Source organism: Clytia hemisphaerica, unplaced genomic scaffold, assembly GCF_902728285.1.
Source record: "Clytia hemisphaerica strain Z4C2 unplaced genomic scaffold, Clytia hemisphaerica genome assembly, whole genome shotgun sequence".
Taxonomy (NCBI): Eukaryota; Metazoa; Cnidaria; class Hydrozoa; order Leptothecata; family Clytiidae; genus Clytia; species Clytia hemisphaerica.
This window is the reverse complement of record NW_027103716.1, coordinates 512365-537996: the sequence shown is the minus strand read 5'-3', so window position 1 is coordinate 537996 and position 25632 is coordinate 512365. Positions and strand designations below refer to the sequence as shown.

The following is a 25632-nucleotide window of genomic DNA, read 5'->3' as shown; positions in this document are numbered from 1 at the left end:
ACCAAAATTTGGCATTCTGTGGAACCATTTAGCGTTGCTGGGGGAATTATTGGAAATTTAATGGTAGGATGGCATGCTTAGGTTCAGTTTCCAAATTCCATGATGCCGTTATTCTTAATTTTTTAGCCAATTTCATCATAAATATTCTCATAGAGTATCTTCTTATAAGAAAGTGTACCCCCAGCACCCTGGGGCTAATAGGGTAAAAAGTCACTGAGGTAAGCGTCCTCCACCACGGGACGAGCTGGAGTTTTTATAAGATTTCACTAATTGGTAAATATTACAATCTGGAACATTCTTACTCCAACAAAAATGATCTACATGGGAAGCTCCAATTAGCGGACACCATCGGGGAAAAGGTTTAGTGTCCGCTGATTAGAAGTACCCGCCTTTTAAAACCTTCAATTTTCTGTGCTCTAATTTTGTATAGGGTATTATTATTAAGGGGTTAAGTATTTAATTTTTTGGTCCGAGGTGCTTTCCTAGAGACACTTGAATATGGAAGAACAAGAGACCTATTATTCAAATGTAACAATTTAGTTTTTATGAATCATAGTAATCTTGAGGTCCCTAAAATTTATCATTTTTATGAGGTAAGCAAATTCGCCGACTAGATAAACAGAGTGCTCCAAAACGTTTATAAGCAATTTTTTTCAATGAAGATTTGAAGTGTTTAAAAAATAAATAGTTTGGATAAATCAATCTTGTCTATTTTTTTTTGAAGTCTGTGACCAATTTAACCGTCGATGTCCGCTAATTAGAGGGTTCGCTTATTGAGTGTCCGCCTTTTGGAAACTTTTATGAGAATTTGACTGGTAAATGAACGGGGAAAATAAAATTGACGGCTAATCAGAGGCGTCCACCTTTTAGAGCGTCTGTTAATTGGAGGTTTTACTTTATGCTGAAATATTTTTTAAATAAGTTCCTTCGTTATCCTTGATGCTTCTATATTAGCTATAGGCTTTTTCAAGCTAAATGGAGTGGCAGTTTTATTTTATTGGTCTTTTTATAAATAGTCAAATTCTCACGTCAAATCTCAGAAATCGTCAAAAGAATCTTAACATGTGATCAAAAGGGATAAGATTCTATATAAGGATTTCTCATGTTTTTCCAAGTCAATAATTAGTCTTATGTTCACCACATGGCGACTCAAAAAGATAGACTAAGGAAATAACAACGTTTCGATTCTAACGTTTTTTAATACAGAGGGAAAATTGTGTAATGCCCCGCCCGTATTTTGAAAACTTCATTAATTTTGTAAAAGAACTTCTCCATCATCTTTGGGACATATTTTTAAGGAAAATTAAGTTTTTAAGATCTATTAAGTACAGTCATAGAATACATAATGGGTTTATTTTTTTAAATTTTTAAATCATAGAAGGGTGATCAATTTATCAAAACAGAGGTGTTTTGTCCCTACTTTTAAAGTTACTAGGAGTGGAATCAAGGAGTTGAATGGGAATGGAAAATCTCCTATTGCATTCATTCTATTGAATTCTATTGCAGTGTTTGTATAAACCCATTTCAGGATATTCTTTCTAAAGGGAAATTTCGGGCCGTTTTATCCAAAATGGAGCTGTAATACTGTGGGTGTACTGACTGCCAGTGTTTTCAAAAAAAGACTTTGCTTTGACGAAAAACAACAGAGAAAAGTCAATTAAGAAACTACTAACGACCGTGTCGATATTTCATTTTAATGAAAATGCTTCCCCTTAGCTCATGGCACATTACAAGTGCTTTGAATTGATATCCAAATATCTTGAAATATTTTCATTTCTATTTTTCATTTGTTTTGTTATCTAAGTGCATTAGTCTGTCTTAATATAATCTGCAGCAGAGACAAATTAGGCTATAACTTTTGATAGAATTCAAATTATATAGCGGTTTTGTGCTCGTTAAATAGATATTCCGGAGTGGAATATTATCATTCAAAATAATGGGAAAATGAAGATGAAAAGAGAAGAGAAGAAGAAGATCAACTGTTTGTAGAATAATGCTATAATCTTTATTTTCTCAGCAAATCTTCGATCTTAAAACGTCATAAATGCGAAGGAAAAAAATTCAAAAGATTTTTTCAATCAAAAAATATGTAAAGTGAATTTTATCAAAATATATTTCAAAAACAAAAATAAAAAGTACAAAATTTAATTTATAAATCATGAAACAAAAATTTGTTGCACCTTGGAAATAGTGTTTATTTATCATATACTTACTGTAACTTATCTCATTTGTATGCCATTAGTCTAGGCTAGCTAGACTAGGCTATATTTATTCATTTATTTTATTTTAGTATGTTAGGCACACCTGGTTTCCATGGCCTCATTTTCAGTATCATGTCACAGTGTGAACTCAGTCTATTTAAGGCCTCACTTCAGTCACACCTCAGAGCTACCATTTTGTGTCATGTCATGCTGACTGACCATAATGGCATCATAATTCATAAGGCTCTAACCTTAAAGTAATTTGCAATTCAATGTTCAACTTCAACTCAAGTCAATCAATAGTCAATTCATTCACAGCATTTTTATATTGGCTACCTGGTAGGTTTCATTTCTTGTTCTTGTTCTTTGGCAGCCATCTTGTTTTTGCTTTTAGGCAGCCATTTTGTTTTGTTCTTTCAGTTCACACTGATAGATTAGGGCCTTGCCTTGACATGATTCATAGGTTCAGTATTTCATTCAAGCCTTTATTTTCATTTTTCAATCAGACTTATACTTTTTCATTTTCAATCAGACTTATACTTTTTCATTGAATTCAGACATTTTCATTTTTGAACTTAGACTTATTTTTTATATACACAACACTCATAGACCTTTGTTATTTATTTCTACAGTTTGAACACATCACATCAACAAAAATATCAATCAAAGATTACAAACAAAGTTACAAACAGCGTCATTTCCTGTAACGCCACATTCAAACAGAACGCATTGAACAGTTACCAACGTTTCAACGATTCACATGTCAACCAACCGGTCAAGACGTACTATCAAGCGCATTGACTACTCACAACTCAACTCAACCGGTCAAAGAGTCTATTTGACGCCAACTTCAAACGACGAAATGTCTCAACCCGATGAGTCGTCTAACCCAAACACAAGTTCTCAATCAATTAATCAATCGTCTCGTTCCATAGAAGATACAGAACTAGATGCACACGTTTTAATGCATGAAGCACTTGACCTGATTGATGAAAATCCCATCATTGCCGAAAATGCAGATCACATCTCAGTCACCATCCAGCGACTTCAAGCCCTACGAAATAAATTATACCGTCTTGATGGGATCTTGAAGAAAGCCAAAAGCAACCCTGAATTATTACATGAGATTAATGCCACCCTACTTGCAATCAAGGAATACTTCAAGGATTCAAAGAACCTCAAACCAGATATCAAATCAATTCAACCCACTCTGGACGTCACCAATTTCAAGGAGCAATCCAGACGTTTTGCAATCAGTGAGTTGAAAAGAACTATAAATGAACTCAAAAAGGATTTTGATATTACCTTTAATGATTTAACTGACAATGAACTTATCCAGTTAAAAACTGAACTATCATCAAAAGCTGAGAAAGTCGACAAAGCTGCAGAGAGGTATGAATCTATTCTTCAAACACCAGTCTCAGAAACCAAGGACGTAACTGAAATTAAGGACCTTGGTGAACAATACGATTCATTGCTGAAATCCAAGTCAAGCTACACCACTCAACTTCTCAAACTTGTGAAAGACCGTGACGTCTACAAAGTTAAGTCTTTTACTGAATCAAAACTGAACATTCGCCTCGAAAAATTTTCCGGCTCAAGTGATTCCAGTATCGATTTTTATACGTTCAAATCAAACTTTGTTAAGCTTCATGAGAGATCTACACCTCGACATTTGCTACCTGACTTGCTCAAAAACAACTATCTCAAAGACCCTGCTCTGAGCATGGTCAAAAGTCTTACCGATATCGAGAGTATCTGGGGACAACTTCAATTTGCCTACGGAGACGTTAAACATCTACTGACTAGGAAGTTGAATCAACTCAACACCATCGACAATATTTCAAAGATCAAGGGCGCAGACAATATTGCGTTCGCATTGAGCAAAGTCATCAACCTCATCAAAGATCTCATTCTCATCGCGGATACTCACAACATCCAGGAATACCTCTACTATGGGGACGGTATTCAACGCATCTACGCACTGCTCGGAGATTCTCGCCTATCAAGATGGTTATCAACAATGGATGAAAGCACCTCACCTCACGTCATATGGAAGAGATTGGTCGAATTCCTAGAGAAAGAACTGAAGCTACAACAACAAAAGGTGATCATCATGGGTCCATCAGAATCCTCGTCAAAAAGACCACCATCAGACCAATCAAAGTCTAAGCAAGATTCATCCAAAACAAATCGACGAGGAGGATACAATTCCAACCCGCCTTCACCATCAACCACAACATGCACCATCTGCAACTCAGCCGATGGATCAACAGATCACATATCAACATCTGGACCAAAAGGAACACGACTCATCCAGTACCACACCTGCAAGCAATTCGTGGAACTGACACCAGCCAAACGTCTTTCACTACTCAAAGGGAAAGGCTACTGCTTCCAATGCCTCTATCCAGGGGCTGACATATCAACTGGCAAACACAAAGAGGGACGCTGCCAACACGATTTTGTTTGTCCACATCAATCCCACGACAATGACATCCCAAGAAAACATGTTCTTGTATGCGAAGAACATAAGGACACTCAAGCCAACAAAGATGTTTTGCAGAAGTACAAGGAACGTTGCACTAGAAGTCTGCGGCTACCAACATTTGCCAAGGAGATCAGCCTGTCATTCATGAATGCCTGCTTCAAATCAAACCCAATAAATGATGTTGACGTTCCTCAAGGTATCTTCTTATTTCAATCAATCCTGATCAACAATCGTCAATATACAATCTTCTTCGACAATGGCTGCTTTGATTTCATTGTCAAGCACTCTGCAGTGAAATCTCTCGGACCGCTGGCTATTCAAGAATCATCTCGATCCATTGAAATCAGTGGTGTTGGTAACACCACAACTCACTCAACCTATGGTACGTACAATGTCAAGATACCCATGCACAATGGTCAAATGGCATCAATGTCTGGCACATGTATGGAAGAAATCACTGCTGTCTTCCCACACTACACACTCGATGAACCATTTCAAGACATCCAAAGATCATATCAAACCTCTGGTCGAGATTCAAAGACACTTCCCATCCCATCATCAGTAGTTGGAGGAGAAGTGCACCTCATGATCGGTATGCGTTATTTACGTTATCACCCTAAGATGATACATCAACTTCATTCTGGCTTAGCAATTTACGAATCTCCATTCAAGAACGTCAACGGTGGTAGAGGAGTGATAGGAGGTCCGCATCCTATCTTTACCAGCATCCATCGGTGTTTCTTTGCTGACAAACCAGGAGCTTCAGCATTCTTCACCAGCCAACTCCGATTGTACAACTCTGGTTCAAATTTTGATCCTGACGTATCATTATCTGTCCTGCCTTCTCATCCAGGAAAGCATTTTGACACATCAGAATCAGTTGGCTCAGAAATAACCTATCGTTGTGTCAATTGTAGAAGCTGCAAGGACTGCAAGCAATCAAGCCATCAAGAAGCAATCAGCATCAGGGAGGAGATAGAACAAGAAATCATCAATTCTTCCATCACAATTGATACCAACAATCAGACCATCACAGCAAAACTGCCATTCATCGAAGAGGCTGATGTCAAGCTCACCCCAAACAAATCAATCGCACAGAAGATCTACTACCAGCAGCTGAGGAAACTTGATCGCAACTCTAAAGACAAGGAAGATATCCTGAAGTCTGAAGCAAAGCTACAGAGCATGGGCTTTGTGGATTATGTCAGCAACTTATCAGAAGACATCCGTCAATCACTTCACGCAAACTCAACTCAAAACTTCATCCCATGGCGTGCAGTTTGGAAATCAACTTCACTCAGCACACCATGTCGTATTGTATTTGATGCTTCCTTCCCTACCGCATCTGGTTACAGCTTAAACGACTGCCTTGCCAAAGGAAGCAACAATCTAAACAAGCTGCAAGAAGTACTGCTACGCTGGTCAACTCATAGAATTGGCATACATACCGATGTATGCAAGATGTACAACACTATCCACCTCAACCCAGACCATTGGTGCTATCAGCGTTATATTTGGCACCCAGAACTTGACTCATCAAAGACACCAATGGAAAAAGTGATCAAAACACTAATCTATGGAATCAGATCCAGCGGAAATCAGGCGGAGCGAGGACTTCGTCAGATTGCCTACTTATTTCAAGATCAATATCCTGAAGTTTATCGCATCGTCAATGAAGATGTTTATGTCGATGATTGTCTAACAGGAGAAGAATCAATCAAGATCGCCCATCAGCGTGCAGATGAATTTGAATATGTCATTGGTCATGGAGGCTTCCGTCTCAAAGGAGTCACTTTCACTGGCGAAGATCCGCTAACAGACCTCACTGATGATGGTGAATCAATTATCGTTGGAGGATTGAAATGGTATCCAAAGACAGATGAGGTATCACTTAACATTTCTGAACTGAACTTCTCCAAAAAGACAAGAGGCAAGAAGAATCAAGATCGATTGAATATCATTCCTGAAAAACTCACACGTCGTCAATGTATCTCAAAGGTTGCAGAGATCTACGACCTCACTGGCAAGATTGCACCTCTTGTGGCTGCAATGAAGTTAGACCTCCAACAACTAAACCTACGACAACTTCAATGGGATGATGTCCTGCCCAACGAGCTGCGACAAGTATGGCTCAATCATTTTGAAACAATGCAAGAAATTGGATCCATCCGCTTCAAACGATCAATCGTACCCAAGGATGCTGTCGATATGCAAATCGAAACTCTGGATTTTGGGGATGCAAGTCAAAGCTTGGTATGTGTTAGTATCTATGCACGATTCCGTCTCAAAGATGGCTCTCATTCCTGTCAACTTGTCTTCTCACGCACAAGAACTGTTCAAAAGACATCATTACCAAGAGCTGAGTTGTATGCTGCGTTATTGAATGCATACACAAGTGAAATCGTCAAAAGATCATTCAAAGGACTTGTTGTATCATCCAAGAAGTTTACAGACAGTCAAATCGCATTACATTGGATCAGTAACGATCAAAAGCCATTGAAGGAATGGGTCCGGAACCGTGTCATTGAAATCAATCGCTTTTCATCAAAGGACCAGTGGGCCTACATTCAATCGAACGACAACATTGCTGATCTTGGTACAAGACCAGGAGCTCAAATCAAGGATGTTGACCAATCTTCAAATTGGATCAATGGATTACCATGGATGCGGTTGCCATCATCTCAATTTCCAACACAATCTGCTGACCAGTTGAAGCTTACAGCCCAGCAACAATCAGAAGTTCAAAAGGAGAAGTCATTCCATTATGTCTCGTTCACATCCGAAAGCATTCTCAATGAAATGAAGAAACGGTATGAATATTCCATGTACCTTCTGGATCCAATGAAACACAAATTTACAGTTGTTATCAGAATCATGGCTTACGTTATCCGTTTTGTAAGAAATTTTGTCAAGCGAGCTCGAGACAAATCAGAGATTGTATCATCACAGAATGTATCATCACAGAAGAACAGCATTATTCTGACCAATGAAGAAATCACAGATGCTGAGATGTACTACTACAGAAAGGGATCAGATGAAGTACGTCATTTCACTTCCAAATCAAAGTATGAGAAGATTTCAACCGACAAAAACGGCATCTTAATCTACACAGGCAGAATTCTTCCAAGCAAAGGTGTATCGATTGTTGGCGCATTCACAGATATTATGAAGGATCTATCAACCGATTCATTTTGTGTACCATTGCTGGATAGATATTCACCAATTGCGTATAGCATCTCAATGGATATCCACTGGAATCATTCCACCGTCAAGCATTCCGGCATCGAAACAACCCATCGGTATGTTCTGAAAAAAGTTCATGTCATCGAAGGGAGATTGCTCATCAAACACATCAAGAGAAATTGCCATAGATGTCGATACCTTGCTAAACGCACTGTGGAGATGGCAATGGGACCAGTATCATCCTTCAATCTAACCATTGCTCCCTCATTTTACTACACACAGTTAGATCTGTCTGGACCGTATCAGTCATTTTCACCAAGTCACAAACGTACTACCGTCAAAATATGGCTTATAGTATTTTGCTGTTGTGCTACATCTGCAATCAAAATAAAAGTCATGGACGATTATTCAACCACCTCTTTCATACAAGCATTCACAAGATTTTCATGCGACCATGGCTATCCAAAACGCCTATTGTGCGATGAGGGTAGTCAACTCCTGAAGGGATGCAAGGAGATGCGTATCGATCTCCATGACCTGAGATCCAAGTTGATGCAGAACCTACACATTGATTTTGATGCATGCCCTGTTCAAGGACACAACATGCACGGAAAGGTTGAACGTAAAATCAAGGAGGTCAATCAATCAATTGAGAAGAGCCTTCAAAATCATCGCCTATCTATACTACAATGGGAAACACTCAGCTCAAGTATCGCAAATCAAATCAATAATCTTCCTATTGCCATCGGTGACATTACAGGAGATTTCGAATGTCTAGATTTGATCACCCCGAATCGTCTCTTGTTGGGTCGTAATAACGAACGATGCCCTGACAACACCATTTTCTGCGACAATCCAACCAGAATAATGAAGGAAAATCAAAAAATCTACAACTCATGGTTCGAAGTTTGGTTGCTAGTTCATGTGCCCAAACTTATGAAACAGTCAAAATGGTTCAACAGTGATAAAATCAATATCGGTGATGTTGTAATTTTCACCAAACGAGAGTCAACGTTAACAAATCAATATACCTATGGAATCATCAAAAGCCTGGAGTTCGGTGATGACATGCTTCCGAGAAAAGCAGTTATTCAATACAGAAACGAAAACGAGGATATCATGCGAGAAACGAATCGTTCAGTACGTGGTCTTGTTATTATTCACCCTATTGATGAATGTGATTTTATGGTCGAGCTTGGCGAAATGGCTAAGAATGTGGACATGAAATTTGTCAATTAAATTTTTCCCTTTTTGGTGGGGAATGTAAAGTGAATTTTATCAAAATATATTTCAAAAACAAAAATAAAAAGTACAAAATTTAATTTATAAATCATGAAACAAAAATTTGTTGCACCTTGGAAATAGTGTTTATTTATCATATACTTACTGTAACTTATCTCATTTGTGTGCCATTAGTCTAGGCTAGCTAGACTAGGCTATATTTATTCATTTATTTTATTTTAGTATGTTAGGCACACCTGGTTTCCATGGCCTCATTTTCAGTATCATGTCACAGTGTGAACTCAGTCTATTTAAGGCCTCACTTCAGTCACACCTCAGAGCTACCATTTTGTGTCATGTCATGCTGACTGACCATAATGGCATCATAATTCATAAGGCTCTAACCTTAAAGTAATTTGCAATTCAATGTTCAACTTCAACTCAAGTCAATCAATAGTCAATTCATTCACAGCATTTTTATATTGGCTACCTGGTAGGTTTCATTTCTTGTTCTTGTTCTTTGGCAGCCATCTTGTTTTTGCTTTTAGGCAGCCATTTTGTTTTGTTCTTTCAGTTCACACTGATAGATTAGGGCCTTGCCTTGACATGATTCATAGGTTCAGTATTTCATTCAAGCCTTTATTTTCATTTTTCAATCAGACTTATACTTTTTCATTTTCAATCAGACTTATACTTTTTCATTGAATTCAGACATTTTCATTTTTGAACTTAGACTTATTTTTTATAAACACAACACTCATAGACCTTTGTTATTTATTTCTACAGTTTGAACACATCACATCAACAAAAATATCAATCAAAGATTACAAACAAAGTTACAAACAGCGTCATTTCCTGTAACGCCACAAAATACAGTTCAAAAATTATCCCTGGTTGACTTTGAAAAAGGGCTTATTTTTGATGGTTTATATATGATAAATTGTTTTAATAAATTTTTTCACATTGATGATGTTTTAAGATCTAAGAACCTTGAAAAAATTAATCATGTGAAAATGATTATTATAGCACATTTTAACCAAAGATGCATATTATCAATGTTTTCAGAATTTAAAAAAAAATTTAATGAAATTTAATGATGTCATCACTTTTCAGGCAAAAAACTAAAATCCTTAAAAAATGCTGACGTCATCAAGATTTTGAAAATTTTTTGAAATTTTTTGAAAATTTGCATTGAAATGCATCTTTGGTGAAAGTTTGAAATTATTTTGATGATTCTATCATAAGTTATTTGAATTTCAATTTTTATGACGTCATCAAAATAGCGCAAAATTGAGGATTTTTGCGAATTACGCAAAATTTCAAAATGAAAAAACATCTGCCTAGACTGAATCTTATTCTAATTAGTTATACGCTTCGTTTGAGCCCAAAACGAGCTTCTGAAAATGATTTGTAACGTTGTAAAAATTTTGACCTCCACGACCCCGCCTTATTCCCCTTGAGTATAGCGGTTTTGTGCTCGTTAAATAGATATTCCGGAGTGGAATATTATCATTCAAAATAATGGGAAACTGAAGATGAAAAGAGAAGAGAAGAAGAAGATCAACTGTTTGTATTTTTATTTTCTCAGCAAATCTTCGATCTTAAAACGACATAAATGCGAAGGAAAAAAATTCAAAAGATTTTTTCAATCAAAAAGTACAGTTCAAAAATTATCCCTGGTTGACTTTCAAAAAGGGCTTATTGGCCAGCCTAAGCTGAGCATTCAAATAGGTAAAATTTTCTTCCAGTTCCATAAGACGGCAAAAAAAAAATCCGATTTCCCGATCGATCTCACTTTGATTTCTAAACTTTCTTCCGATCGGGTTAACTTTTTGGGTACTTTTAGCGTGCGTTGTTTATCATAATGTGGTGTTTCAAGATGGCGGCTCAAGCGATAAGTCAGATGTGATAAGTCAGTGTTGTACCAAAGTATTTCCAGTCTAAATCTGTTGCAAGCTTCAATTTCTGTCATTTATTTTTTTAACTCGGCAAATCAAACACATGATTTTCATCAAGGGGATTCTTTTTCTACATCCTTTGAAGGTTTAAAGCCGTTTGCTCAAGTTTTTGTTTATGTTGAATTTTCTGATACTTTTTATTGCTGCTTTTTATTAGATTTTGCAATAAAAACATATTTTTCTTGTTTCCTCTAGGTGGGATTGATGGTGTTATAATGTTATTGGAATTTGATAAAGTTTACAAAAGTACAGCTATTGTCTAAATTTGATAAAGCCTGGATGCAATCGTGCTTTTTTGTACCCTGAGTATCAGAGGTTAAGTTTTCAAAGAAAATAGTAACCTCTGAAGACAAATAATAGAAATTTTATCGCGCATGTGTCAATCTAATCACTGTAGAAAAAATCAAAGATGAAGAGCAAATATTACCATATTAATGTCTAGCAGACTGTATCAGTATGCAGTTTACTTTTTACGAATTCCCCAGAAACCTCCAAGTGTAGTTGAAATAAGTTTATTTCGAAAGAAATCTTTTACATGATCCCCAAATGTATAACAGTAATTACCAAACTTTTAACTATGGAATGGTAATTTAAGAGGTTAAGTTAAAGTTTAACTTTTATTTTGTTACGACGGCACGCCCTTCAACACATCTAGCTAGAGTGGCTTCAGCAGGCCGTCCGCCCGTAGTACGCGCCCATCGCATTTGCCCCGTTCGGTAGAATCGAGAGGTGGTTTAGAGCTATGACTTAGAGCACGATCCTTCTTTCGCAACGAAGCTCATCTTACAGTGAAGACAGAGAAAATTTTTTTAGTAATTTGCTGTTTAAAAATCACGAAATATCTTGATAATCATGGTGAGCAGAAAAGCTTTAATTGCGAAATGTAAAGAAGTTGGTATTCCGGTAGCGAGTAAAACGAAAATTGTAACGCTCAAACAAAAACTGACCGAGAAAGGCATAAACATTGAAACGCTTGATGAACAAGCACAAACAACATCAAGTGAATTTGAAAAACACATTCCTCAGATAGTTGCCGCAGTTGTGAGGCAAATGAGTCAAACTGAAAGAGCTAATTCTAACAGCTCAAAATCGAAGGAGAGCAGCAGTAAGAAACGCAAGAGAAAGGTTGTGGTTGAATCGTCAGATGAGGAGTCCAGCAGCAGTAATAGTAGCGTGGAAAGTGAAAGGGGAGAAATCGAGTCGTCGTCGTCGGAAGAGGCCGAGGTGAAAAGAAAAAGCAAGAAAAGAAAGAAGCATGATGGGGGACGTGGTAAGACTACACTTTCTTTGGTCTATAGTGTGGCACCCGCTGTGAAAAAGAAGCTTCTCCAGGGGAAATATGTTCCTTTGTATAAACTACTTCCTGGTTTTGAATCACGGGACGAAACCGCCCACGTAATTAGTGAAGATGGTGCCTTAAAATTGAATGTTGGGGATGGGACCAAGGAAAGACGTTTGGGTAAACAAAAACTAGATCTGGCACAGATGATTTTGGCTTTGCAAAAGTTTAAAGACTTGGTTGTTTGTGATTTTCCGAATAAGGCTGCAGACATCGATAAGTACATTTCCAACATTGTTTTGATTGCCACAAAATATAGTGGTCTAGCTTATTGGTTTTATCACGTTTATTTTTGGGACAAGGCAGCTGAGATGTCTGACAGGGGGGAAGTTTTAAACTGGTCGGCCTTGGATTCGGAGGCCTTGCACGCAGCGATTGCGAACGCGTCAGCTAACTTGTGCGAGCATTGCCAGTCATTTTACCATCCATCTGGGAAGTGTCCGTTCAACCTGAGGGTCGATTCAGTCCAGGCAATGTCGTCAAGGGTAAGTGTCTTAGATACGGTCGATTCGGTTGATCTCGATAGGGAAAGGGGGAAGGCATACTATAGAGGTAAGCGCATTTGTAATCGTTTTAATTTTTCTGCATGTAATTTGAAAGGCTGTGAGTTTCTTCATATATGTAGGTTTTGTAACGTTAATGGTCATGGCATAAGGAAGTGCCCTGACGCTTCTTCAAGAAAATGACTCTCTCCAGGTACAGTTTCTTCTCCAATTAATGTCACTAACTTATCAGAGGAATTGAGGAATCATCCGGAAAGAGAGTTTGTTGAATTTTTACTACAGGGGTTTACAGAAGGTTTTGAAATCGGTTATCATGGTCCAGACATGCATAGAATATCTCGTAACCTTAGGTCAGCAGACGCAAATCCAGACGTCGTAGATAAGTACCTTAGTGAGGAGGTTCAAAAGGGTAGGATTATGGGGCCTTTTAACTCTTTGCCACTTGAAAACCTTCAATGTCAACCGATTGGGATAGTTCCCAAGAAGCAACCAGGCAAGTTTAGAACCATAATGGATCTCTCCTACCCTGATGGTTCATCCATTAATGACTTCATTGACAAAGAAGAATTCTCCCTTAAATACGTCACAATTGATAAGGCTATTGAGTTTATTCAGTTTTTAGGCCAAGGCTGCTTTCTAAGTAAGGTCGACATAGAAGGAGCTTTTAGAATCATCCCAGTCTCACCGAACGATTTTAATCTCTTAGGGATTTGCTGGAGGGACAGGTTTTATTACGATACAAGACTTTCTATGGGAGGAAGATCCAGTCCCGGCTTATTTGATAAGTTTGCATGTGCCTTGGAGTGGATAGCTGTTAACAACTATAAACTGAGTCATACTTGCCACCTTCTTGACGACTTCCTTACTGCTGAGGCACCTTCAGAAAAGGGAAAGGGTTTAGAGAGGCTGTTGTATTTCTTCGACAAGTTGAATGTTCCAGTGGCTAGTCACAAAGTAGAAGGTCCTAGTCAGAAATTGGAATTCTTGGGCATAACATTGGATACAGTAGCATTAGAGGCTTCTTTGTCAGAGGAGAAGATATCAAAGCTTAAAAATGAGATTGACGAGTTTCTTTCCAAGAAGAAATGTACCAAAAGAGAACTACTCAGCTTGATAGGGTCGCTTAGCTTTGATTGCAAGATTGTCGTGCCAGGAAGGGTTTTCTTGCACCGCTTGATCACGTTAAGCTGTACAGTAAAAAGATTGGACCACAAGATATACATCAATTTACCAGCTAGAGAGGACCTTTATATGTGGCAAGAGTTCTTACGAGATTGGAATGGGAGGCAATTTTTCTTAGATAACGATGTAAGTAAATCTTTCGATATGGAGTTTTACACAGATGCGTCAAGTACGGTAGGATATGGTGGTTGTTTTGGGAAGCACTGGTTCTGTGATATGTGGGAAGAGGAAAAGATTAATCAGTTAGGCGTTTCTATGTCGGCGAGAGAATTGTTTCCGATTTTGATTGCAGCACATTTGTGGGGAGGTGAGTGGTCTAGGAAAAGGATTCAGGTATTTTGCGACAATGAAGGCACTGTGGCAGTCATTAATAAGGGTTATACAAGTGAGAAACTAATGGCAAAAATGTTGAGAAGACTGACTTTAATCAGTATGTCAAAGAATTTTTCTATAAAGGCAGTACATATTCCAGGGTACAAAAATGTCAAGGCTGATCTGTTATCTCGTTTACAGCTGAAGAAGTTCCGAGAATTGTTTCCAGAAATGGACGAACATCCGACAGTGGTGCCCGTAGACGTGAAAAGTTGGATTTGGCAATAGAGAAGTACAATTCGGACGCTTTAGCCAAAGGGACGAAAACCACGTACAGTCAAGGAGTCAAAGCATACAAGAAGTTTGAAGCCTACATCCAAGTCAACGAAGGAAATGCCTCTCCCCCTGACCTCAATAGGATTTTATTATTTGTCGCTTATCTTGCTTATCATCGTAAGCTTTCTTATAGGTGTATTCATACTTACATGTGCAGTGTCAGAAACTGGGTGATGAAGGCAGGAGGTCGAGATCCCTTACAATCGAAGAGGAGTCATCAGGACAGGTTTAAGCTCAAGCAACTGTTAGCTGGCGTGAAGCGCGCAACGAGAAAAAAGCGTAATACCAAGAAACCACTTAGAAGGAATCATATAGTCAAGATTACGAAAAAACTAAATTCCACTTGCCTTTTAGACCACAATAGCAAAGTCATGTTCAAAGCTGCGTTGCTGCTTGCCTTTTTCGGATTTTTTAGGTGCAGCGAATATACCCGCACAAGTTCTAACAATGACTCGTTTTTGCGTCGGAAAGATGTAAAGGTAAAGCGTAACCAAATGAAAATAATTCTGCGAAAAACCAAGACCAACCAGTTTGAAAGTTCCGTTGTGAAAATATACGGAAACGGGACCGAAATTTGCCCTGTACAAGCTATGAAACAATATCTAGATATCTCTAACCACAGACGATCGTCGTCTTTGTTTTGGAAGGACAATAAGCCTTTGAAAAGTGTCACTTTTAACAAAATTTTGAAGGATTTACTGAAGGCAATCGGGTTAAACGTATCACATTATTCTTCTCATTCTTTGAGAGCTGGAGCAGCCACTACAGCTGCCAATCGTGGCATTCCCTCTTGGTTGATCCAAAAGTTAGGAAGGTGGCATTCGAGCTGCTACAAGATATACATTAGAAACCCTGAAAAATCCTTAAAATTGGCTCAGCTGTCTATGTCCAAATAGGGTCGGTTTTTACTTTAATAGGCTAGCATTGTTTTTGTTTATATTTAATCATACTCCAAATTCGGAGCTTCGCTTTAATTTCATTTTTTGTGTGTTGTTTTTTCAATGTCCTAGGCCAGGGCATCAGGTTTTCATTTCTTCCTTACAGACCTCGTAATGACAACTAGTACTTGGGAATTGTCCATGCGTCTCACTTTATCCTGATTACATGCGAGACTTAGGTTACTTTGCATCTGTTTTTTTTTTCTTTCGTTAAAGCCTGATTGTTCTTATCTTTTCCTTTTTTTTAGTCTATGGCACTGTACATAACTATTTTTATTTACTAGGATATCGTGTTTGTTTGTTTTATTTTGAAATAGGTCTATATCTGTTTGTTTTGTTGGGTTTTCCCCGGCATTTATATTGATTTACACTAGCTTTTTCTAATTTGAGTTTAAAATATCATTTCACATAACTATTATAGACTGAAGTGTCTCTGTCCGTCGGCTGACAAAGGTAGATTTGGAGTAATACAAAGTAGGATCATTGAAGGGCATTGATTAGATGACTTGAATAGCCTGTTATAACAAGACTTTAAAGTTATAAACGGCTCATGCTGCGGATCAGGGGCAAGTTTAATATAGTTTTTCATGGCCTTTGATAGATTTAGGTTAATATAAAATCGGTATATAAAATAATAATTAATTTTCTATTACGTGTTCTTTTGCTACAAAATTTTCCAAGAAAGAGTATGCTTACATTGAGTCATTATCACACGTAGAGCATCAGTTGTACAGATAGCTGGTCAAGACTTGGGAAGAAGGCAAGAAAATTTAAGTTATGAAGAAAGATATTTGGTACCCCTCAATTGGCTAGCATGTTGTAGAATGGGCAAGGATGGAGTGAACTGTAAAGGAGGTCCTACCAATAACAAGTTTTTTCATAATTACTAATGGCTAGAATTGATAGCAATGAGCAACTTTGGGTATCCAAATATTCCGTTTTCCCTTTCAATAAAGGGCTCGTAATTGCGGTTGTGATAGATTTTCCTACCGGACCGGCTGTACGGCTAGGAGTCTCTCAGCAGCGAGGATGTTAGTGTAAATGTTCGTAGTGCATGTTGTGAGGATCCAGACCGGCTGTCTGGGCAACCCGGCTGGTTGCGAAAATCCGACGATTCTAGGCAATTCATCTCGATAGGGAGGTCAGATTCGGAACAAAGTCCGGCTTTATCCCGGCTGGTGGCGGACCTCCTCAGTTTTCGGGCGCACACGGTTGTGATAGATTCTCCTACCGGACCGGCTGTACGGTTAGGAGTCTCTCAGCAGCGAGGATGTTAGTGTAAGTGTTCGTAGTGCAAGTTGTGAGGATCCAGGCCGGCTGTCTGGGCAACCCGGCTGGTTGCGAAAATCCGCTGATTCTGAAGCAAACCCATCGTGATAAGGAGATCAGATTCGGAACAAAGTCCGGCTCCTTCCCGGCTGGTGGCGGATCTCTCTTAAGTTTCAGTATGCACAAGGTTGTGATAGAATCTCCTGCCGGACCGGCTGTACGGACAGGAGTTTCTCAGCTGCGAGGATGATACGGTAGGGAAACTGTCCATAGCGTTGATTTAGGCTTTGTGTTTTCCATTTCATACAGCAAGAGATTTTGTCCCACACGAATTACGCGCGATGGACAGTTTCCTGTAGCTATTAGGCTGTGCACGGTGATGAGGGGCCAGGCCTTGAGTCTGGGCAACCCGGCTGGTTGCGAAAACCCGCCGATTCTGGGTTTATTCATCGTTTAGGAAGTCGGATCCGGTACATAGTCCGGCACCTACCCGGCTGATGGTGGACTTCCTGTCGGGTGCACATTGTTGTTTTACCTTTCTTTGTGTGATGTAGGCGTAAAATAGTTGAAATAATTCAATATGTTATAACATATCAGCTTTCGTTTATATTTAGTTATCTTATGTTGTTAGTATATACTTTTATTGGCTTATCTAATTTACTCATAGAAAATTTGTACGTAGGCCCGTCTTCCTGCAACCTTTCAGGCGCGACGAAGTATAATTTGGGGATACCTTCGGTTGGGAAATATTTTATCCCCAAAATTATTTGTATAGGAGTGGTTAGCCAAATAACAAACGCCAAAACTTATACACTGGTTTCCCTTATCGTTCACCCACTTCTGGGCTTTCCGTTCTGCTCACAGCGTCTTTTCCAGTAGTAAAAAATAGAAAGTTAAATGGTAATTTAAGAGGTTAAGTTTTAGTTTAACTTTTATTTTGTTACGACGGCACGCCCTTCAACACATCTAGCTAGAGTGGCTTCAGCAGGCCGTCCGCCCGTAGTACGCGCCCATCGCATTTGCCCCGTTCGGTAGAATCGAGAGGTGGTTTAGAGCTATGACTTAGAGCACGATCCTTCTTTCGCAACGAAGCTCATCTTACAGTGAAGACAGAGAAAATTTTTTCCCTCCCTCCCTCCCTTCAAGGCTTGCGGACATGGTTGCAGGCGGCCATCTTATACACTATAATTATTGTCAAATATGGGAAATATTTTATCCCCAAAATTATTTGTATAGGAGTGGTTAGCCAAATAACAAACGCCAAAACTTATACACTGGTTTCCCTTATCGTTCACCCACTTCTGGGCTTTCCGTTCTGCTCACAGCGTCTTTTCCAGTAGTAAAAAATAGAAAGTTAAAATGTCACTTTAATTGAATCGAAATGATATACAGACTTTATGTTATGATTCTCTATCACTGACTCTTTTTACAAAGCATTGATGACTTTTTGTAAGTTGTGTTTTCAACGACGGGAATAAAAATATCGACTATGACGCTCATCCAAGATCTTGGATGGTCGTCATGGTTACTTTTGTCTTCGCTGATTGCGCGATGAATAGAATCTCGATTCGTCGGCACAGCGTAAATATATGATTTTGAGCTGTGCTTTTCACGGTAGCTTTTTTGGACTTGGTTTGGAAGTGTTTGATAAGGCGAATCGCAAAAAATTATTTGATTCCCGTCATTTTTTTTAAAAAGTGGTGGTCATTCGGTCGGTCGGTCGGTCGAAAATATTTTTCTTTTAAGAAGCAGCTATACATCTTGTTGAAAGGGAATCCGTGTGGACTGATCCGAATTAAGAAATTGAGAAACCGTGGATAAACTGGTTTTTGGTTTACTCTCCATTAGCATGCGGCTCGCTACTTCGATTTCAAAACTTGTAAACACAGAGCGTGCAGAGGTCGACATTGGAAATCCAGCAAAGCAGCGGAAAAGCTTTCCGACTCTCCAACTCTACCTGCTGACCGTAAATCAGGGTCGGTCAGATGACGGGAACCAAATGATGACATCACATCTCCTATTATTGGACTTGCAAAATTATGACAAATGGTCTTTGAAATTTGATCAATTATATTAATATTAATGTATACAGTTCTTGTTGAAATTGATCTAACTATTTTTCACGCAGTTCCGGACGCAGATTGTGTTTTTCTAACCTTTTCTAACCTTGGCGCACGTTTTGACTGAATGATGGAATGGAATGAATGGCGATAACTTTTTATACATATCTCTTATCAGACTTGCAGAAAGCGGACTGCAGAAAGTTATGAAAAATGGTTTCTAGAATTGAATGAATTATACCGTCAAGTTACACAACATGCACACTCACGTCACAACTTGCACAGTCATAACAAAAAAATCCAACTGGTCTTCATTTAACATTGTTTTAAAGTTTAAAAAACACTGCCAGTGCTTGGCGCAGAAGAGAGGACTCCCAGTTGAAATTAATTGCTACTCCGCTGCCCTGTTGAATTTATTTATTATGGTCGTGTGTTTATTCTGTCAAGGCGGTAAAGCGATCGCCCAAATTCATAGACCAATCAAAAGGGAGTTTAAAGCAAAATGGGGGAAAAATGAGCTTTCCTAAATAGTTATGAATTTTAAGTTTTGCTTTCGATTATCATTTGCGACCAGCAAAGTCTTCAAGATGGTTGTGTGCATGTTGTGTAACTTGACGGTACTAAACTACAAAATTTATTTACGAAGACTGGATGTAAATTATGTTTTTCTGACCTTGCCAAATTATGGCTTTGACTGAATAGCAGTCAGTTTTTACGTACTCATTGGCCTTGCAGACAACTGACAAATGGTTTCTATAATTTGACCAAGTCTACCAAAATACAGTTCCTGTTGAAATGTTATAAATATGAACTACGTTTTGCAAAGATTTTGATGCAAATTGTGTTTTTCCTGAGTTTGTGCTTTGTGACTTAAAGTTTGTAGCTTGTTAGTTTAAAGTGTTATTGGAGTTTTATCAAGTAAAACAAAAAGTACAATTTCTATGTATATTTGATGGATATCTTTATTTTGGTTCTGACGTTTTGGCAATTTGCTAATTTATTTCTAGATAACGGATATGGATATTGTCTACATCCAACAGAAGAAAATGTATCATAACTGACTGGAATGAAATTAACAAAAAGTTTTAATTACACTATGTTTCTCTTTTATTTTATAGTAATGAACTATAGCTTAATTGTTTGATGTCGTAGAAACAGTGCTACAATGCTAAAGAGAAGTATACTTTGATCTTCTCGTGGGGGGGGGGGTTGGAGGAACTCTCAGGCTTGTTTTAAATAATTTTAAATCAAGTTATCAAATGTTTCACATTTTGTACATTATTCAACATTTTTGGTCTAATCTGTTTCAGTACATCTCTTACATCTGTTAACCCACTTATTAAAGCTATCTAGCTAAGCTCTATTGGCTGACCTTCCAGCCTCGGCTGGTTTATTTTTTATGGTTTATATTTGATAAATTATTTTGTTAAATTTTTTCACATTGATGAGGTTTTAAGATCTAAGAACCTTGAAAAAATTAATCATGTGAAAATGATTATTATAGCACATTTATTGGAGAAGTTGATATATCTCTTCTTCATCTTCAATCTTCATTTTCCGGTATTTTCATATTTTTTCTTTCTGATGATATTCCCCTCCTATTTATCTTTTCAACAAGCACAAAACCGCTATCTAATTCGAATCGAAAGCCTTTTTTGTCTCCGCTCAAGATTACATTGAAACAGAATTTAACTTTTTATTTTCCACTTGTTCTTTTTTCAATAGATGTTTTTAAATCGTTACAGATTATATTATTGCTGAAATGATAATTTTGAATTGTAACTCTTTTATATCACGTCAGTTTTTCTGACTCTGTGCATAAGTTCAGAAACGCCATGGTCGCGGAAAAGATATAGGCGTTTATTATGTCATTGTTCGACTGGTTATTAAGTGCTTTGTTGAAATTATTTGATCTTTTTTTAAAGTAATTTTCATACTATTTTGCCAGAGTGCACAAGGATGAAATATGTGGGAAGACAATCTGAGTCTTGGCTATTTGATGTTATTCAATGTCTACCTGGCTTTTAACAATGGAGAGACAATTGAAAGACAATCCACTGGCTCACCATCAAGACATTGTTTATCACATAAAACAATCACAATTATTTCTGATGGTGTTATAAGCAATACAATTCAGTATGGACTTGAAGGCTTGGTTTACCATTTGAGGGGTATGATCGAGCAAGAACCTTGCTACACGTTTTACGTCTACTTATCAAGGGAGCAACGTTTCATGAAATGGACTCACAAAGATGAGACATTTCAAAATCGAATTGAGAATAATAACCTGATTCTTTTGTCACCAAATGAGACTCTACAAGTCATAAAAAAATATCGAGAGTTAATAACAACTTTGCGTTCGACAAAACAGACTTTGGTATATTTTACATTATCTGATCTCTATAAAAGAAATCAGGGTGTATTTGACAGTTTACGCAATCTTCAGGTTGAAGACAATGTGGAGGTGGTTGTAATATGTGTTGTTGCTACATGCCCGACTCAAGGCGAAGAATGGATACCATTTTATCGGATATTACCCTATGAAAACACCCAAAGGTTAGATTTTGTATTAAAAGATAGATTTTGTATTAAAGGATATGAAATTGTTGGCTAAAACAAGCAAAATGAAAATAGCAAAAATTGACCCACTTCACATGGATCTTTATCTAGAAAAGTAAAAAATACTGAGCAGAGAATCTCGAATCTTAAATTCTACGTTCCTTGAAACTATCTTTCCAACGGTTACTAACTTATCGTAGCATAAATGTTTGTTAAAAATCATTCAAAAGTGTCTCGAATCTTTGAGTAAAGCCTTTTGTAGTATGGTCCCCATTCCATCAGACCCTAAAGAACTAGATCGTTTCACTTTTATGCGTTTTATTTTTCCTCTTATTTCTCATCATCATAGCTCACAAACCACCATGCAGTTGTATCGGAATCTGAAAGACTTATTAAAGAATCCGAATTTCAACCGATATGAATATACGAGAGCAGTCAATTTACCGCCAGAACTGGTGATCAATCGTGAATGTGTCAAACACAACTTCATTCATATCGCCATGGACAAAATCACTGACCCATTTTTACCAATGGCAATGAAGTTTATTGAACAAGAAAACATTCATCGTCAAAAAGCCAATCTGCAACCACTGGCAATCGTCTTCCAATGCTCCTTTGCAGAAAAAGAGAGCTTAGAATTCTGGGGATACTATTTTCATAGAATCAGGGAACACTTTAAGATTCACCCTGGTATTTTAGTATCCAGTCTTCCCGAGTCGCCTGTTCTAGGCACATCATATGTTTACAAGGCGTACAACCAAATGAAAAATACTCGTTTTTATATAACGACCAAAGAAGACGTTTTCAACTGTCGCAATATTAGAAAACAACAAGAAGACCACATTGTATATCGTTTCCAATCAGACGGTGATTGGGACTTTCTGACATCTTGTTACAAACAACCAAAACTTTATAAGACACGAACTTTTGAGCATTACGATGACCTATTTAAATTGATCAATAAGGATCTCTGTAAAAGAGGAAATTGAGGTCGTTAGTTTTTCTTAAAATTTATTGAATCTTGTTAGCTGGAATACCATATGAATTTTAGAATAAAACTAAAAATGTTCTTTATTACTGTACAAACTTTAGTTTACGATAAATTACAATATTCAAAACTCTCATCCCAGTTATAGAAAACGACACTACAGCCACTGAGTTCTTTGAGCTTTGGAAACAAAAGAGTTTGAAATCCCACTCAAGCACAAGTTGTTCCATCTCCACTCAGTTGCTATTTACATGTTATTTTTATAAGCATACAAAAATCCAAAAGCTGGCTTGGAAATGCTTAGATCGAGAGATTTACAAAGCTGAAAAATGCTTTGATGGATGCTTATATCCTAAGCAAAATTTTAGAGAAATTTCGATAATCCAGCCAAAAATAAACAAATTCTGAAAATGAAGGCTCAAAGTAATGTTTAGCATATGCTTAAATTTTTGCCATTTATGACCCCAGATATGCTTATAAGCGCAATGCTTATAAAAAAACATGTAGTTCATTGTTTCTCGGTACTGGCTAATAATTAGTAATTCATCGAAAAGGGGATGTATTTTTATGTGATAACATATTTAATGGAAAGGAAATAAACCAAGGGTGTGGCTTTGGGTATGATATTAGTTATATTTTTATATTACACCCCTAAATGAATATCCCTTAAAATGACGTAGTCAAACTTTCATTTGGACCTTATATCTATAAAGAACCTTGATACATTATAGAGAATGACTCTTGATTTGTTGATTATTATGTGTTGAAATGATTCGCGTCGTCTTTTTACAGTTCCATTTTAGGCGTGAGATCTGAGAAGACTCGAGTTGAAAAAATCACTCAACAGTTTGTTGGTTTATCCTTATTACATTTTGTGGTTGATGATTCTCGATTGATGGCCACTGATTGGCTTAAACGGAACATGATGTCATTTTCCTGTACGTTGATTGGCTTAGATGGGTTAATGATGTCATCAACACTGGAGAGATACAACTCAATAAATTTATAAAGTGTCACCTTTAAAAGCTAATTTCGGTCGCAGGTTTTGAAAAGAAAGCAATTCAGAAAGAGTTAGATTTGGTCTCTATTTTCCTCTCATTCGTTTTCTGTAATGCTGGCACGATGAAAATGGAAGGACACCAAAAAGGCTTGGTTTAAAAAAGACACTTTTTGTTGATGTTTTGTTTATATTTCATCTGTTTACTTTTTACAATGGTCCTAATAACTACTCTGGTATTAGAGCTCTGGATTTCGACTTTCGAGATTTGTTGTTTGTAATAATATTATGATTTGCTTGACTAATATAGGAATGGTTGGCTTGAATGTGTAGTTCTGAAACAAAAGTTTTATGAGAAAACAGTAGAGATTGTCCGTCCATAGAATTGAGTCTCACATGGAACATTTTTTCTATACATATTTATAACAAGAAATGAGATTTTCTACTTTTCCCTTTGGTTATGAAAGAAGATAAATTTGGGCTAGTTCGTTCGTTTGTTTTATGTTACAATATTGGTGTTGATCGTTTCTTTGATTTTTGTTTGATACTCAAAGAAGTTTAGGAGACTTCGAAGGGATTCATATTGGAGAAATTTTGTTTATGTTTTATTCTAGGTAGTTGATAATTGTTTGCCTAATAACATTTTCAGCAAACGGTAGAATTATAGCGAGCTTTTTTTTAGTTTTTTGGTCAACTTCAGATTAAATTGGTATATGGATAAAAGGAGAATAGTCTTTGAACTTTTTTAACGTATGATTACAAAGTAGTGGTTATTAAGATTTCTCGAGAAGTTGCTTTGAATCTAGTTTGTTTGTCTTTGTTTTGTGTTTGTTTATATTTTTTGATATTTTCGATTTTTAGGTAATTCTGACTATATAATGGCTATTCTGAGCTTTATCTTCATGATAATATGGAGGAAGGATCACTTTGCCAGAATGCACGTCTATTAACATTTTATTTATTTTTACAAAAAATTGTCGGAACGAAAGTTCAATGCACTCAATTAAACTTCGTATGACCTTGCGGCTGTCTGGGATACGTCTTGCTTCCTGTCGAAGTCATATACTTTAATAAATAACCATATTGAATTGCAGAATTAAAATGAGTTAATAAATAGATAGTTATAAAGTCTAGGGACATAGATTACCATTTAGAGTACGAATAACCTTTAAGCGTTGTTTGTAGTGGCCTTTATTAGTGGCCCTTATTGATAGAATAAATTAGTGTGACGGTGAACCTTGGAAAATTTGTTTGCTGAAGATTTCGTTGCTTAAAGAAAGACAGTTAAAATTAAAATTGAAATGTTTGGCCTACGATGGTCAAGTTTTGTTTTTTTTCTCTAGAGATTCAGAAATGCGAGTTATGAGCACTTATCGCAAAGAGTAAAAAAAGTAGAATTCAAAAGAACTCCTAACAGTGATTTTACGAATATCTTAAGTCAATATTTGTAAAATACTGACTTTGCTAATCTCTGGACATTTTTAACTGTTGACAGGCAGATCTTAATGTACTCTAATTTTGATGACGACTAACCTTTTCGTAAAGAGATGTAAATCGTTTATTCTGTCTATCATAAACAAAATGTAAAAAACCTAGTTCGTCTGATCCTAAAGACTTACTCTTATACTCTACTTCCTTTTCACCAAGAGAATATGGACGATTGATTGACTTTTGGAAGGTCAGATATGCACTGATTTTATCTTGACAAGTCGAGTTTTACTTAAGCCTAGTTTTCGACCATGAGTCATCATTGGTTGATTGGTGTATAGAGTAGGTGTAACAGCTGCAAACTTTGTTCAGTTTTACTAGCTTAAAGTTAAAACATATTGAAATAGAAAAAGATTGGCAGGCATATTATCGGTTTCGTTACATAATACGTTAACTAATTTTTTCCGTGTACGGTATATTTTGCAGGATGAGACAAAGTTGAAAAAGGATTGAAGTGTAGATTTGACAGCAGGGACTTTTCTTTAGACAGCAGACTTTGAGCTCTACCATAGCTAAAAGGTTAAAAATATTGCAATAGAGGAAGATTGTATCCTCCACTAGGAGAGTCTCGACGGAAATATTGCTAAGGAAATAGTTTGGCTAAAAA

The 25632-nt window shown here is 37.2% G+C and overlaps 3 protein-coding genes across 3 annotated transcripts in view; all 3 read left to right on the top strand.

Annotated features, from left to right (window-relative positions):
* LOC136804295 (uncharacterized) overlaps window positions 1–22629 on the top strand; it is a 31138-nt gene extending 8509 nt beyond the window's left edge. The window contains exons 2-3 of the mRNA XM_067061003.1: window positions 20942–21549; window positions 21902–22629. Coding sequence (XP_066917104.1) covers window positions 20960–21549; window positions 21902–22541 — 1230 coding nt within the window. The 5' untranslated portion in view covers window positions 20942–20959 and the 3' untranslated portion in view covers window positions 22542–22629. The remainder of the gene's footprint in view (window positions 1–20941; window positions 21550–21901) is intronic.
* Window positions 2962–9924, top strand: LOC136804285 (uncharacterized). The gene is made up of 2 exons (XM_067060993.1): window positions 2962–9589; window positions 9883–9924. The coding sequence occupies exon 1, from the start codon at window positions 2962–2964 to the stop codon at window positions 9112–9114; it is 6153 nt and encodes a 2050-aa protein (XP_066917094.1). The 3' UTR covers window positions 9115–9589; window positions 9883–9924.
* LOC136804277 (uncharacterized) lies at window positions 11669–15803 on the top strand. The gene is made up of 2 exons (XM_067060985.1): window positions 11669–12324; window positions 14592–15803. The coding sequence occupies exons 1-2, from the start codon at window positions 11907–11909 to the stop codon at window positions 15620–15622; spliced, it is 1449 nt and encodes a 482-aa protein (XP_066917086.1). The 5' UTR covers window positions 11669–11906; the 3' UTR covers window positions 15623–15803.
* Window positions 22630–25632: the final 3003 nt, after the last annotated feature.

Coding starts and splice junctions, on each gene's coding strand:
- LOC136804277 (XM_067060985.1), top strand. CDS start 11,907: ATGGTGAGCAGAAAAGCTTTAATTGCGAAATGTAAAGAAGTTGGTATT. Junction 12,325..14,591: donor GAAGCATGATGGGGGACGTG/GTAAGACTACAC, acceptor TCTCGTTTACAG/CTGAAGAAGTTCCGAGAATT.
- LOC136804285 (XM_067060993.1), top strand. CDS start 2,962: ATGTCAACCAACCGGTCAAGACGTACTATCAAGCGCATTGACTACTCA.